Source organism: Phalacrocorax carbo, chromosome 1 (assembly GCF_963921805.1).
Source record: "Phalacrocorax carbo chromosome 1, bPhaCar2.1, whole genome shotgun sequence".
NCBI classification, from domain to species: Eukaryota; Metazoa; Chordata; class Aves; order Suliformes; family Phalacrocoracidae; genus Phalacrocorax; species Phalacrocorax carbo.
The window spans coordinates 53,576,275-53,589,969 of NC_087513.1; the positions used below are offsets into that span (position 1 = coordinate 53,576,275).

At 42.7% G+C, this 13,695-nt stretch overlaps 3 protein-coding genes across 3 annotated transcripts in view; 1 reads left to right on the forward strand and 2 right to left on the reverse strand.

Annotated features, from left to right (window-relative positions):
• The window catches only part of UTP20 (UTP20 small subunit processome component), a 66,006-nt gene extending 65,399 nt beyond the window's left edge, over nucleotides 1-607 (forward strand). The window contains exon 62 of the mRNA XM_064451942.1: nucleotides 194-607. Coding sequence (XP_064308012.1) covers nucleotides 194-349 — 156 coding nt within the window. The 3' untranslated portion in view covers nucleotides 350-607. The remainder of the gene's footprint in view (nucleotides 1-193) is intronic.
• A 443-nt stretch (nucleotides 608-1,050) lies between these two features.
• ARL1 (ADP ribosylation factor like GTPase 1) lies at nucleotides 1,051-7,196 on the reverse strand. Its single transcript, XM_064451955.1, has 6 exons — nucleotides 7,034-7,196; nucleotides 5,121-5,258; nucleotides 3,657-3,738; nucleotides 2,533-2,644; nucleotides 1,605-1,783; nucleotides 1,051-1,410 (listed from the first exon to the last, which is right to left on the reverse strand). The coding sequence occupies exons 1-6, from the start codon at nucleotides 7,035-7,037 to the stop codon at nucleotides 1,380-1,382; spliced, it is 546 nt and encodes a 181-aa protein (XP_064308025.1). The 5' UTR covers nucleotides 7,038-7,196; the 3' UTR covers nucleotides 1,051-1,379.
• A 2,585-nt stretch (nucleotides 7,197-9,781) lies between these two features.
• The window catches only part of NUP205 (nucleoporin 205), a 56,316-nt gene continuing 52,402 nt past the window's right edge, over nucleotides 9,782-13,695 (reverse strand). Inside the window, exons 40-43 of the mRNA XM_064451967.1 lie at nucleotides 13,218-13,341; nucleotides 12,192-12,320; nucleotides 11,395-11,468; nucleotides 9,782-10,144 (exon numbers count right to left, since the gene is read on the reverse strand). Coding sequence (XP_064308037.1) covers nucleotides 9,992-10,144; nucleotides 11,395-11,468; nucleotides 12,192-12,320; nucleotides 13,218-13,341 — 480 coding nt within the window. The 3' untranslated portion in view covers nucleotides 9,782-9,991. The remainder of the gene's footprint in view (nucleotides 10,145-11,394; nucleotides 11,469-12,191; nucleotides 12,321-13,217; nucleotides 13,342-13,695) is intronic.

Below are 13,695 nucleotides of genomic sequence, written 5' to 3' on the forward strand. Positions count from 1 at the left end.
TGTTGAAGATCAGCCTCTTGGCTGACAGCGATGCTGTGGTAAAACTGGGCAGAGCAGCCAGAATACCCTCAGTTTTGAGGAGCCTATGTAAGCCCCTGCGTTGTCTTAACAGTCACCAGTTAGGAAGTACCTGATGTTTACAAGGGCAGTTGTTTGGTTAGTTACAACTAACGAATGTACTGTTTTTCACTAGGCTGTGGCAAACCCTGACATCGCTGCAAGGAGGAAGCTGAAGAGACATAAGAATAAAGCAGAAACCAGGAAGCGAAAAATAGAATTCCTGCGCCCCACCTACAAGGCCAAGAGACCTCGAAGTCATGCACTGAAAGACATAGCAGTGATGGAATGAAAAGGCTTTTCCTTCCTGGAAGTTTAATTTATAGAAAGTAATTTCAAGCTAAAGAACTAATTACTGTGTTTTTTTAAAAAAAAGTATTTACATATTTTAATTGTATTTATTTGTATTTTTTCATGTCCTCTTTTTCATCTAGGATCTTAAAGAAAAGCTTTTCAGTTTTTTTTCCAAAACTGTATATTTACCAGAGCATGTACAGCTGAATGGAAAGCCACTTTGATTTTTTTATATTAAATTTTACTTCATTTTTAACAGATGGGTTATGTGATGACTGCATTCAGGCCTGTGAACATCCTCGCTCCTGGAGGGAGAACACTGCCTCCTGCCTTTCATTTGTGTTTCAGTTTCTGCAGTAATACTGAATAATGTCACTGTCAAGCTGAGGGGGTGGAATAACAGCTCATGGAAGTGGAAGTTACATTCGGATTATGGCCCTGGCAGGCCAGGGCCATAAGGTGCCTACTGGAGACATTTATTTTCCTTTCAGAAAACCAGTACTGTGTTAGAGATACAGTATTCGTCTTTGTTGCTGTATTTTACTGTAACATCTTATCGACACTGAAGGGATTCTGGAATATAACATCAGCTTAAGGAAACCTCTTTCAATGTTCAGCTAGGTGGCTGTTAGAATGGGCAGCGGCTGCTGGGCTTGCTAGAGGCTGCTTGCTCACAGAAACAAGCAACACATCTATGAGTACAGCTGACAGTTCCAGATTTTATTAGTGTTTTAATTACACAACTATAGTAGCCACTCAAACCACCAAAGGGCGGGGGGGAGCCACAAGAAAACCCTTCCCTAGCCATACAAATTAACATAAGTACATCCTTTAAACAGAAAGAAAGAAATGAATATCATAATGTACACAGACATTCACTTGGTTCACAATTCGAGAGAGACATCCATATTACAGGAGTCAGACTCAACTCTGTCCTATTTACAAGTACCTGTGGCCTAAAAATACTTGACTGCAGAAAGAGGGATGTTGGATATAGCTGAAACATCTTTGCAAGGGCCAGCTTTGCATCACTGCCTGCTCTTCAAGGCCTCCACCAACCTAGGAAAAAGGTTAAGTCGGTTTACTAAAATGTCAGTTCAAGTACATTGAAATACTCTGAGGAGAAAGCTGCTCGCTCTTCTAACGTGGACAATTTGTCTTTTCTGTCCAACTTTCTACAGACCCAATCTTCAAGTAAAAAATAGTACAAGGTATTTTTCTAATGAAGCTAGCAAAATTAGACTGTTACTCACCATTCCATTGCTTCATCAAGCCCCGTGCCTTTAGTTGCAGAGGTTTTGAATATCTGCCACTTTCGGTCCTTTAAAGCCGGTAAGCCAAGTGCGTTTGCCATTTCTGTGGGAGTCATGGCCTGTTCCATGTCCTGCTTATTTGCAAACACCACCAAAATGGCTTTCTTCAGCTCTTCTTCCTAAAAAAAGGGGGAATTACTCAAGTTTTTACAGAGACTTTTACTGAATTAATGTAAGTTGGAAAAAAAAAAAACCACATAAAATGAGAAGAAACTTCAGCAGCTCTCATCATAATGATTTTAAGCTTGCCGATTTTTGTTCTTTATCATCTGTCACTGAAGAATTTTTCTATTTACTTTCAATTCTGGCATGATACCACATCAGAGCAATTTCCAAACAGGGCTGGTTATGCCTGTTACATTATGAAACAAGCTGCTAGTTGGATTTAACAAGGCATAGCAAAGAGCTTGCAGGAATCTGGGGGTAAAATAAAAAACAAACAAACCCCAAAGTTTTGCTCAGCTTGTCTTCTTACTCATATTACCCTGTTCTACATAGGTTCTTCAGCTTCAAAACATAGTAGGCTACTAATTAGCTTAGTGTTAATTCTTCAGGGCCTGATTTTGCCACTGCTGCCATACTGAGCAGCTGTCCTTGCAAACAGATAAATTTTCATATGACCAAAAGGCTACATGTAACTAACCTACTGCCCAGGCACCGCTGCACGAAACTGCAAAGCATCTGCAGCGTATTTAGTGCTTTTCAGTCAGAAGCGTTGCACGGCCCTGTTCCGAGGGCTGAAGTGTCACAAGTGAAGTTGAGCTTCACTTGATTCACTGAATCAAATTTCACATTTGCTCCCCCCAAAAAATATTTTAATTTCTCAATTTCTGTTCTATTAAGATGATTGTCATCCTTGTTTTCTTACCTCTAACATAGCAACAAGCTCTGATTTTGAAGTGCCAATTCTGTCTCGATCACAGCTGTCCACTACATAAATAACTGCATCTGTATTTGAATAGTAACACCGCCAATATGGCCTGCAGAAGAAAGATAAGTTCCAGTCATATCATTGGCACTTTTAACAGTGCTTTTTAGCCAGATAATGGAAACCAGATTACCCAGAGGAAGTAAAAACCGTCTCTGGGGTGAAAGGCCCCAGGAAGCAAGTAGAAGACCTCTTCCAAGAGGCTACAAAAGGCACAAACAGTACAAGTACTCTCAAGTGCAGAAAAAAAAACACACACAAGAAAAAACCCAAACCAAAAAGAAGGCAGCTTGAAAACAGGGGAAGGACAGAAGTGCTGGGGACAGGTTTACTTGGGCATCAGCCTGCAGGACACCAGGTCCGTAACTGAGGGAACAGGGAAACAGAGGAAGTTTAAATAACCAAGCTTCTGCCATAAGATAATCATTGTGGTCACCAAAGGAGGATAAACAGAGAAACCTTAAATGACAAATTCATGCAGGCAAGTCATTAACAAGGATCAAAACAAACCACCTTTTTCAAAATTACCTTACTGAAACTGAAAAGGGAAGGAACCTGCACCTTACTTATGAACTAACTGTGCTGCACCTTACTACCTAGCATTCAAAAAGGAATCATGAAAAGATCATACACGGGTACTGAAGAGATCACTGCAGTTATGCACATAATGACTCATTATGAAATTTGTAAAGCTCGCTAAAAAAATTGTCTATATCTAAATTCAACTTCCTAGCTTTGCATTCTTAAACCCAAAATCATATTTAAATGTTCTTCCATCACTCACTCCCTTTTCTCAGAATGCTACACCATTGCCTACTACACAAGCAGTCTTTTTTCAAAGCAAAAAATTGTGTACAAGTGTAAACATTCACTTGTTTCTTTCTAATCTGGCCTCCAAAACAGGCTTTACTAACTGAAGTCTGTCAGATGAAAGTGCTCTCCTGAGAATGGGCTGATTTTAATACTCGAGCAATTTTCAAAAGTCCCAGCTATGAGAATTCCAAGAATTTAGCACTTTTTAAGAGAAATTTAACTGTACCTTTTGATTTTAAGAGATCTATTACCTTATGCTTGTCTGGCCTCCCAAGTCCCAAACTTGAAATTTCAGATTCTTGTATGTCACTGTCTCAACGTTGAAGCCAATGGCTGAAACAAAGTCAAGCAACTTCACTGTTGATCATTTTTCTTTATTTTTCTGGAGAACATTACAGCACTTTTAGTTAAAATTTTCAGGCCTGACAATTCTCAGTACCTACATAACAAAGTTCATACCCTTTGCGAAGTTACACCAACAAACATTTATGGCTCAAAATAATGCAGTAATGTTTTTCTCTGAACAAAACACATTGCAAACATTTTGTAGGGAGTTGTAACAAATGCTATGGTGGTTAAAAATGAACAGAAGTGTGCCTGAAATCACCAAAACTGACAGAGCAAGAGTTAAAGGAATGGCCTGTTCTGATAACCAAGTATACAAACTGACAGCAATAAAACACTAAGGAATATGTCCTTCGTGCCAACACCAGACCTGCGCGCTCACAAGACCACAGCAGAAGACTCAGCGCTGTGGTATCGGAAGATGGCAATAAGGTTACAGCGTTATCACATGTGTCATTCCTTCTCCTGCCAGCCCAAAGAAGCACAACACAGGGAAGCAAACGATGGACACAGACTGCCTAAAATTCATGGGGGCTGAAATAAGCAAAGCCCTAAGGCAAAAGGATTATGGCGCAGCAAACTGCTGCCTTATAAAAGGTAGTAAAGACCTGACCAAAATCAGCTTGTTGTGGCCAGCTAGGAGGAACCCAAGAGACGTGACAGGGACTCAAAAGCCAAGCATCCCTTCTCCTTCACGTTACATGGAGCGATCCTCCCGAGGATCCTGAGCCAGGGCACTTTGGCACACACAGCCGGGTGTCTGGAACAGGTGGGTATGGCTGCACGAATGCTAAGGCAATTGGTGAAATCAGTCACGTTTTTTAAAATAAGCATCCTCTCCTTCCATGAGATCTCACACTGAGTTTTGTCACGCTTCCTACATAATGTAAAGTTAAACCATCTGATTTCTTCTCTGTCTTAAACAGAAGTGTTTACACAACAAACTGAAGACCCTTGTCAAAAAAAAAGTTAAATAGGTGTGATTTACTGACAGCAAGGTGAAATTTTTTCTGTACAATAATAATGACTTCTGGAATTTGTATTTGGAGACAAAAGACTTACATAGTCAACAGTTGCCACTTACTGAACATTTACCTATCAGGAAAAGCCTGCCAAATCATGGTAACAATCTTAAGGTCAACTACTTTTCGCATTCAGCAGTGGAGCATAAAACATTCCTTTATGTAGCACTTCTGTAGCATGTTGCAAGCCTGTTATGCAAAAAAGTTCTTAAATACAACAGTGCAAGGCTCCCACAATGTAAGGTGTTTTTGTTTATGAAGGAAACACACAGCAAGGTCAGGTCGCAAAGCTTATGTGTTAGAGCTACAGGCAAAGTGACTGTTTTCACTAAGGAAGCAATCACTTACTCGGAATGGTGGTAACAACTTCTCCGACTTGTAACCTGTAGAGAATGGTTGTTTTTCCTGCTCCGTCCAGCCCCAGGATGAGAATCCTCATCTCTCGAGTTCCAAACAAACTGGAAAAGATGGTGGAGAAAAAGCCCCCTAGAAAAAACAGAGCAGAAAGATGTTTCAATGTCAGCTAGCAATACGGAGGATAGGGAAAGGCAGACAGATCAACCTCGTTTCTTACTGAGCAACAATATATTTCTTCTCTCCAGTGAAAACAGACATGTTCAGGTTGTCACCCAGATACCTGTGAGCTGAACCACGTTATATTGTCCTGGTTTTACGCTGCTATGGTAGCTCAATCCAGCAAAATCACGTTGCATCAGCATCAAGCTTCCTCATTGTGGTTAGGATGTTTCTTCCTTTTCTCTCATTTGCCAAAATCTGAGCCAACTTCTTTTTTGTTTCTATGGGACTCTATCTTTTTCAGTGCAAGAGACTAAAGAAGGACATGCTGCGGCCTGAAAGAATTCCTTCTGATGTTTATGGTCTCCCACGGGACCATCACTTTTTTCTTAAAATGAAGTACAAATTAGTAGGTATGTGTTAAAACACAGTCCATTACAAACTAAGAACCTGCACTAAATTAAATACTTTAATGCTACAGAGAAGCCTAGGAGCTGATTTTAAATGCCTTCCCCCCCTTTTTTTCCAAAACTGGCTTGCCCCAACATCTCATTTATTCTTTAAATACTTGTAAGACTACTTGTGGCCAGACTAATATCTGATTTATGCCTCTTAGATGTTTTAAGTGTAGAAAGAATACTAATGTTCTAAGCCAGTAACAATGACATTTTTTCCAGTTATCTTCCATAACAAATATATCTAACGCTAAATAATAATTTTGTAAATCCACCTAAACCCTGTAAAAGGTAATGAAACACCAAAAAAAGCTAAAATCGCATTTGATAACTACATCAGAGAAGAGACAAAGTAGGGAAGATCTGCAGCCAAAATCTTATTGGAAGAGGTTAAATTGTAAAGATAAAAATTAAAGATAAAATTAAAGATAAAAATTATTCCCTGTGTTTGCCTTTCTAGGCGTCTGTGATGCCTTTCCAGGGAATGGAGGGAGCAAGGAGCTTTACTTCTTCCGAGCCCATCCCACCCCAGAAGCCAAGCACGCTGCAGACCCGGAAGCCAAAGAGCAGGTACAGGGCACCATCTGTTGCCAGTTTGCATAGCGCTGCTCAAGGTGCTGTTTCCTGTGAGGCAGGCAAATAACCATAACAGAACCGAGCTGTAAAAGGTATTTAAATAGAAGCATTTCAAGAAGGCGGCTACTATGGGATCCATGAAGGATGGTAACTCTTTCCTCTCAATCAGCAACTCTGCTTACTGCCAGACACCTCTCATTCCCTCTTCTTATATTCTAGTATGCTTTTCCCACTAAAACATTGCTCAGACACCACCTGCAACAGGACAGATTCACGTTAATCCCTACATTCAGGGCCTCTCGCTACTCCCTCTACTTTATTATTCCACAAAAACTCTTTTCATCATCAATTCCTTGTTACCAACCCGCTATGCACCTGAACTAGAATTTAGTTCAGGCAAGGCTCAGCCGTACCACAGCCTGACGACCTCTGCCCCAGACCAGGCTCTCGCGGTGCTGCCCGCACGGTCCCGCACAATCCCGCACGGCGGGAACCGCCGCCGTGAGCCGCTTCGGCCTCACCAGCGCCCGAAACCCCAACGCCGCCAGGGACCGGGGCCGGGGCCGGGGCCGGGCCTGCTCCGCGCCGCCAGCGCAGGCTGAGGGCAGGCGGGCAGCAACCGCTCCCGCCGCCGGGCGGAGACCGCGCCGGGAGCCGCCGGGGCCCCTCGCCCCGCCGCCGGGACCGGGACCGGGGCCGCCGCCCGCTCCTCACCCATGTCGAGCCGCTACGCCGCGCCGCGGGCTCCCCGCTCCGCTCCGGTCCGCCCTGCTCTGCCCCGCTCCCGTCCGGGTCGTTCCGGTGGCCCCGCCGCCGCCGAGGCGCCGCCGCTCGCAAGCTCCACGTCGGACGCCGCGGCGAGTAAACGAGGCGCTCCCTCCCCCGCCTCGCCGTTTCGACACGAAGCCGGGACAGCACCCGCCCGCCCTCGGTGAGGAAGGGAAGGGCTGATCGCAGGGCTTTCCTTACTCCCCACCCCCCACCGGGGATGCACCCGGAGGGAAAGGAGAAAGGGAGGAAAGATTTAAAAAATAAAAAAATGCGACCCGGAACGAAAGCGTGACGAATCTGCGACGGCGGAAGCGAGGGGCTGAGGGGAGGGGCGGTGCTGGGCTCCGCGCGTGCCTGGGGCGGGGCGGCACCCCCTGCTTCCCGCTGCCTCCGCGTGCGCCGGCCCCGGGGCGGGGCTTGTTGACGCCGAGCCGAGCCCCGCCCAGCGGTTTGTACACAGGCGCGTTGGGGAACGCGTGGAACTGAGGCGGCGGCGGAGGGGGGAGGGGGAGGAACTCTGAGGAACTCTGTACGTTATTCCCTGCTTGTCACCGAGGTGGCGGGGAAACAAGAACACCCCGGTTGAGAATCAGCAGGCAAAGTCCGACTGTGTGAGCAATTAATACCCAGCTGGAACAGCTCATAACCATCATCTGATAGCAAGGCTGTAGAATCATCCCTGAATAAAAAGATGATGTAGTTTATGTAATTAGCTTGTGTGGATGAATAAGTATAAAATCCTAAAAATCTGTGACATACTAAGTAACAAGCTCAGGAGAGACAGAATTTACGAGGCATACATGGAGAACTGGACTTTAAGACCAGACACTGTAATAAGAGAGAAATCCAAGAGATCGCCTACCAATAATCAGTAGTTAGACTTATTTAAAAAAAAATAGAGACAAGGAGCTAGGAATATCTCATATGAAAACAATCTAACAGAACCAACGTACCGCTAAGCATGTTGGCTTCCTCTTCATGCATTTTATTGTCGTTATACTCCTGTTCCAGTGAGAACAGCACAAAACTTTACTCACCCAAGCCCTAAGAACCAAACCCAAGGCAGTCACCTTCATGACTTTCCCCATGTGTTTTTCTGTCTTTCAACACACTTAGGCAAAGGGGAAACAGCTTGTACTTCTGTCAGCTGAAAAATGGCAGGGCAAGGGGGAGCAGAAACAAGCAGTTCACAGTGCAAAAATGATCACCTTTCACACGGAAGCCACACTGAGGAGTGATTACACTGGCTGTGAGTGCTGGGACTGCAAGTGCAAGGTCCTGCACCTGGGGAGGAACAACCCCATGCACCAGTACAGGCTGGGGCTGAGCTACTGGGAAGTGGCTCTGTTGAGAAGGACCTGGGAGTGCTGGTGGACAACAGGTTGACCATGAGCCAGCACTGTGCCCTTGTGGCCAAGAAGGCCAACGGTATCCTGGGGTGCATTAAAAGGAGTGTGGCCAGCAGCTCAAGGGAGGTTATCCTCCCCCTCTACTCTGCCCTGGTGAGACCACATCGGGAGTGCTGTGTCCAGTTTTGGGCCCCCCAGGTTAAGAAGGATACAGAACTGCTTGATCAAGTCCAGCAGAGAGCTACCACGATGATCAGGGGACTGAAGCATCTCCCTTATGAGGAAAGGCTGAGGACCTGGGTTTGTTTAGCCTGGAGAAGATGGAAGGGGGATTTCATAAATACCTATAAATATCTAAAGGGTGAGTGTCAGGACGAGGGCCAATGGGCACATGTTGGAACACAGGAAGTTCCACCTCAATATGAAAAAAACTTCTTTCCTGTGAGGGTGACAGAGCAGTGGAACAGGCTGCCCAGTGAGGTTGTGGAGTCTTCTTCCCTGGAGACATTCAAAACCCACCTGGACACGTTCCTGTGCCCCCTGCTCTAGGGGTACCTGCTCAAGCAGGGGGGTTGGACAAGATGATCTCCAGAGGTCCCTTCCAACCCCTACCATTCTGTTACTCTGTGACTCGAAACCCCTGTTTTCATGAAATCTGTGTGTGAAGCAAGAACAGCATAAACAGACACAGACGTTTTAGTTTCCTCTGAAAGCATCCATAAATGTAAAATCACAACTGCGGAACTTCTTTTGTTTCCTTTATGTCCTTGTCCAAGTTTCAGCTGGGATAAAGTTCATTTTCTTCCTGGTAGCTGGTCTAGTGCTGTGGTTTGGATTTAGGGTGAGAATAATGTTGATAGCAACAACAACACACTGATGTGTTAAAGTAATACTTATGCTAGGCAAGGACTTTTCAGCTTCCTGTGCCCTGCCAGCAGGGAGGCTGGAGGTGCACAAGAAGCCGTGAAGGGGCACAGCCAGGACAGCTGACCTCAACTGGCCAAAGGGATATTCCATACCATATACATCATGCTCAGGACACAGATCTAAGGGGAGTTGGCTGGGGAGGGGCTGGGCATCTGCCAGCAGGTGGTGAATTGTATCATGCATGACTTGCTTTGTATATTATTATTATTACTCCTACTATTTTACTTTAAGTCAACTATTAAGCTTTTCTTACCTCAACCCAGGAGTTTTCTCACTTCTACTCTTCGATTCTCCCCCCATGTCACTGGGTGGAGGAGGGCGAGTGAGTGGCTGTGTGGGGCTTAGTTGCTGGCTGGGGTTAAACCACAACAGTCCTCCATTAGAAACTTGCTTGAAATTTTACATTAATCATAACTCAGTTAAAAAGAATCCTTTATTTCTCCTGTCAAGTTGGGAGCGGTAGGAAAGAATACACAAAATTGATCCACAGGGATAAGAAAAAAAAAGTAACAAAATATTTTTGACATTATTTAGAAAATGTATGATCTAGAAAATCTGATGATCCAGAAGGCCTGCCCGCCCTAGTACATTGCTTCAAGGGACAAGCAACATGTATCACAGTCCTTTAGGTCCTTGATATCCTTAGGAGGCCACGGATGCGTCTAACAAGAGCTTGAATGAAGGTGTATCGTGACCGAACCTTAGAATATAACCCTTCAATATCCAGAAGTTTCTTCTGCAGAGATTCACCAAAGCTGTTTGTAGCTTCAATCTGAAGCTGAGGAACAGAGAATTGTTGCAGTCATCAATACAAAATCTTCTCTTTCTGGAATGTCAGCTTATCCATCATCAACTACCTTTCAACCCTTTCTCTATGATTTATTCGCTAAACCACTTTCAAAATTATGTTTTTTCTGACTCCCCTAGTAAGGACTACCTGCATTCTTCCCTTAAGTTTTTCTCTTTAACTTTTATAATGGATAGCCCTTCTACAGAGGTTTTTTGGGTGACTCAGACCATTTACAGATTATCCAAATATTACTACCTTACAACCTCTCCAAGTTTTGGGAATTAAGTTCCTGTTATAGGAATTAAACAGTCTTATATAATTCAGCTTCTTCAGTTATAGCCATACCAACACTTATTCCAAATAAAGTTTTTCTAGTCCTTTAAGGACTGTTTAGGAGTTAAGAGTCCATGTGCATAGACAATATTTTATCATTAACACATAAGTAAACAATCCCTGAAAAAAAAATTACATTCCAAGTATTTTAGCAAGATGTTACTCTATATCTTACTTTTGAACAAATGAAATAAAAGACAGATGCCTCATCACAAAAAAACAGAAGCGTTCTTATCATTCTAGATATATTATAAAGGTACTTGAGACTGCACAGGTTTTTGAGCACATTTTTTCTGCACAAACAGCAGTAGAAATGTCAGTAGGATTTACTAATAAATTTTTTTCTGCCACCTCTGCATCAAATTCACACGAACTATTAAATCACTGTGTAAGCAGAAATTACTTCTTTGCTAGCATTCACGTTTTCTTTCATCTCCTCAGTTCTGTTACCCTTTTTGATCAGATTTCTCTAGAGCCTAGCCACAGCTGACCTGTAGTAAACAGTCATAGGATCACAGAAAATTGGGAATCCTGCCCTCATATTGCGAGTCTTTCAAGGATAACCGATGTTTTCAGAAAGCTATTATTAAAAAATACATAGAATTTGACTGGTTTACAAGAGGAAAAAGAATGATTGATTTCTTTTTTTAAGTCTATCTCATTTTTCATTTACCTTTTTATATCAATCGAGACTTGAAAATATGTGTGCAGCAGCACAACTGCTATCTGCTTCGCAATACTTTCCACAAAAATTTTGCAACATTTAATTAATCCTAAATTAAGTTATATCCTCTTGATGTTACCACAGGTCGTTCAGAGGTGGGAGAACTACAGTCAGACTGCTCTCAATAGCTGTATGGTAACCAAGTGCATCCTGTACTTCTCAGTAGACTGTTACATCTCACCTGTTCTATATCATGCTGGCTCACTCGATTCAGTCCGCTACTGAAATCCAGGCTAGGCTCTGAACCAAAGGAATCTAGTGGAAGAAAACAAGATGTTAGAATTATGTCGGCTGTCCCATGCTATCTTCTCCACATCAAGTTACAGAATCAGTTTAAAACGCAGTGTTCCAAATGGGTCAGTAACCTTGTGCATTAGAAATGACACTTTTTTTTTTAACTTAAATTATTTAAAGAAAATATGTTAAGTAAGAGCCATAAATAATTTTGATCACACAACACGGCAATTTAAGCAAAAAGCTCCTCCCCAGATCACTTCTCCTTTTCTGACTCATTCCATTCCTAATTTTTGTTTTTTTAAACCAAAATGCAACAAACTTTAAATCTTCTGGTGAATTGATGGTGCCTACAATTCTAAAAATACTTTTTAAACCACCAATATTAATTTTAGTTCTTAATTTCACCTTAGATTGTTATATTGAAATATTTTCCTGTAAATTGTTTTGAATGACTGATCTATTGATATTATTTGAACATCACTCGGTTTGAACAACAGAATTAAAAAACATAGTTAATATTACTTTCCTTTGCAGGCGATGTGTAATAGACAAAACCCAAAAGCCTATGACTCAACAATATTTGTATTGCCAATTCTCCTGCGGAAAATCCAAAGGTATGCCAAATCCAAACAAAATCTCTTTGGTTAAATACAAATGGCACAACATTAATAGTAGCAAGTCAGTTTTGAAGTTAACCATCAGAAATTACTCAAAGGCACTCTGATGTTTCAGAAATTTTACCTTGCAGCCTTCCTTTTTTAAACGACATCCTGGAGGACAGCAGTGGGTCTTGGGAGTCAGTGGGTGTGCAGTGCAGTAGATAGTGTTCCAGATGACGCCAAAGAATGAAGAGACATGTTTCTATAATATCTGTAGACACATCAGAGTGAAGGAGTCCAGTTTTGTTGTCTTTAGGTTGTACATTTACTATCTGAGCATATTTACGCACTTTGAAGCAGCTGAAGATGTTAGCTCAACCATCTGTCACCCCCTCCAGCAGAAGCTTCTCACCCCCACTGCTACGGCCTGGTAACCGATCGCCAGCGCCCTCGTTACCTGCTTCAGTGCAGTGCTAGCTAGGTTACTTCCATGACTGCTACTCACCCTGCAGAGGCTTTAAACCAACACTGCACCAGAGCAGACTTGAGCACTCATGCGATTTGTAACAATAGCTCAGTGGCAGAGACAGTGAATTAAAGCTGAGGTGATGTTACTGCCATCCCCAGCTTTAAGTTACAACAGGTAAGCCTGCAAGAGCACCTCTTTCCCAAAGAAGGTTTCAGAGGAAAATTCTGATCTGCTGCAGGCAATTAGTTTGTGCGTGACTAGTTATTTTCCAGAGTTACTGGTGTTTATGAGATCAGGTTTATGCAAGGTTGACGATAAGACTGGAAACTCCAGTTACTCTGACAGGCACCTCAAAGTTCTTTTTCAAAATATTTCTTCCACCACACTTGTACCTGTGTGAATGTTTAGTGGGTCTGCATACTGAATTGAAGAGCTGGGCTGTAATAACCCCTCCATTATCATGTTGCAGGAAGTCCTAGCAGGGGCTCCATGATGGGAATTACTAACCTGAAAATATTTACATTCTGAAAATTGGAGAACAATACCCTCCCTCCTAACTTAATTTTCAGTATTTCAAATTTGCTTTTTGCAAAAAGTGTTGTTCGAAGTAGTCAGAAATCTAGGTAAAAAGAACCTGTTCCTATTTCTCTGCTTTGCTGGAGCACCACCTTGAGGGTCATTTCAATTTTAGAAGGATACAAGAACAGAGAGAAAGCAGCTTGGCTCGGTTGTTTATCAGCTTCACCAGGCGTCGCCTTGCCAAAACGTATTTTTGGGTAGTGGAGATTTTGTCAACCCCAGCTGGCATAACTGACTGACACAGCTGTGATAAGAAGAGGAAAACAAGACGATAGCAGCAAATCACAGAGCAACAAAAGAAATAAGCAAATAAAATTACTCGCCAGTATCTAGAACTTCCTTGTCTGCTACTATTTCTTCAAAACGGTGCTATTTTGAATTTGCATAACCTTGCTGACTAAAAAATGGAGAAATTATATTTATCCCCAAGCAACTGTAATGAAAATCACAACTTTTACAAAGTTAAGCCCAATATTTTCCCCAAAGTTTTAGGTCACTCATTCTACGGACCCCTTCATCAACAGCAGAAAGAAATATGCCAAGATCTGGAACTTTTTACTTAATATTTATTTTACTTTTTACTTAAGATGCTTTGGAG

What these genes read in the sequence shown, in the direction of transcription:
- ARL1 (XM_064451955.1), bottom strand. An exon ending in GGAGGCCAGACAAGCATAAG is followed by an intron (nt 2,645 to 3,656) that starts GTAATAGATCTC and finishes TTTCTTCTGCAG; the next exon opens with GCCATATTGGCGGTGTTACT. An exon ending in AGCTTGTTGCTATGTTAGAG is followed by an intron (nt 1,784 to 2,532) that starts GTAAGAAAACAA and finishes CCCTTTTTTTAG; the next exon opens with GAAGAAGAGCTGAAGAAAGC.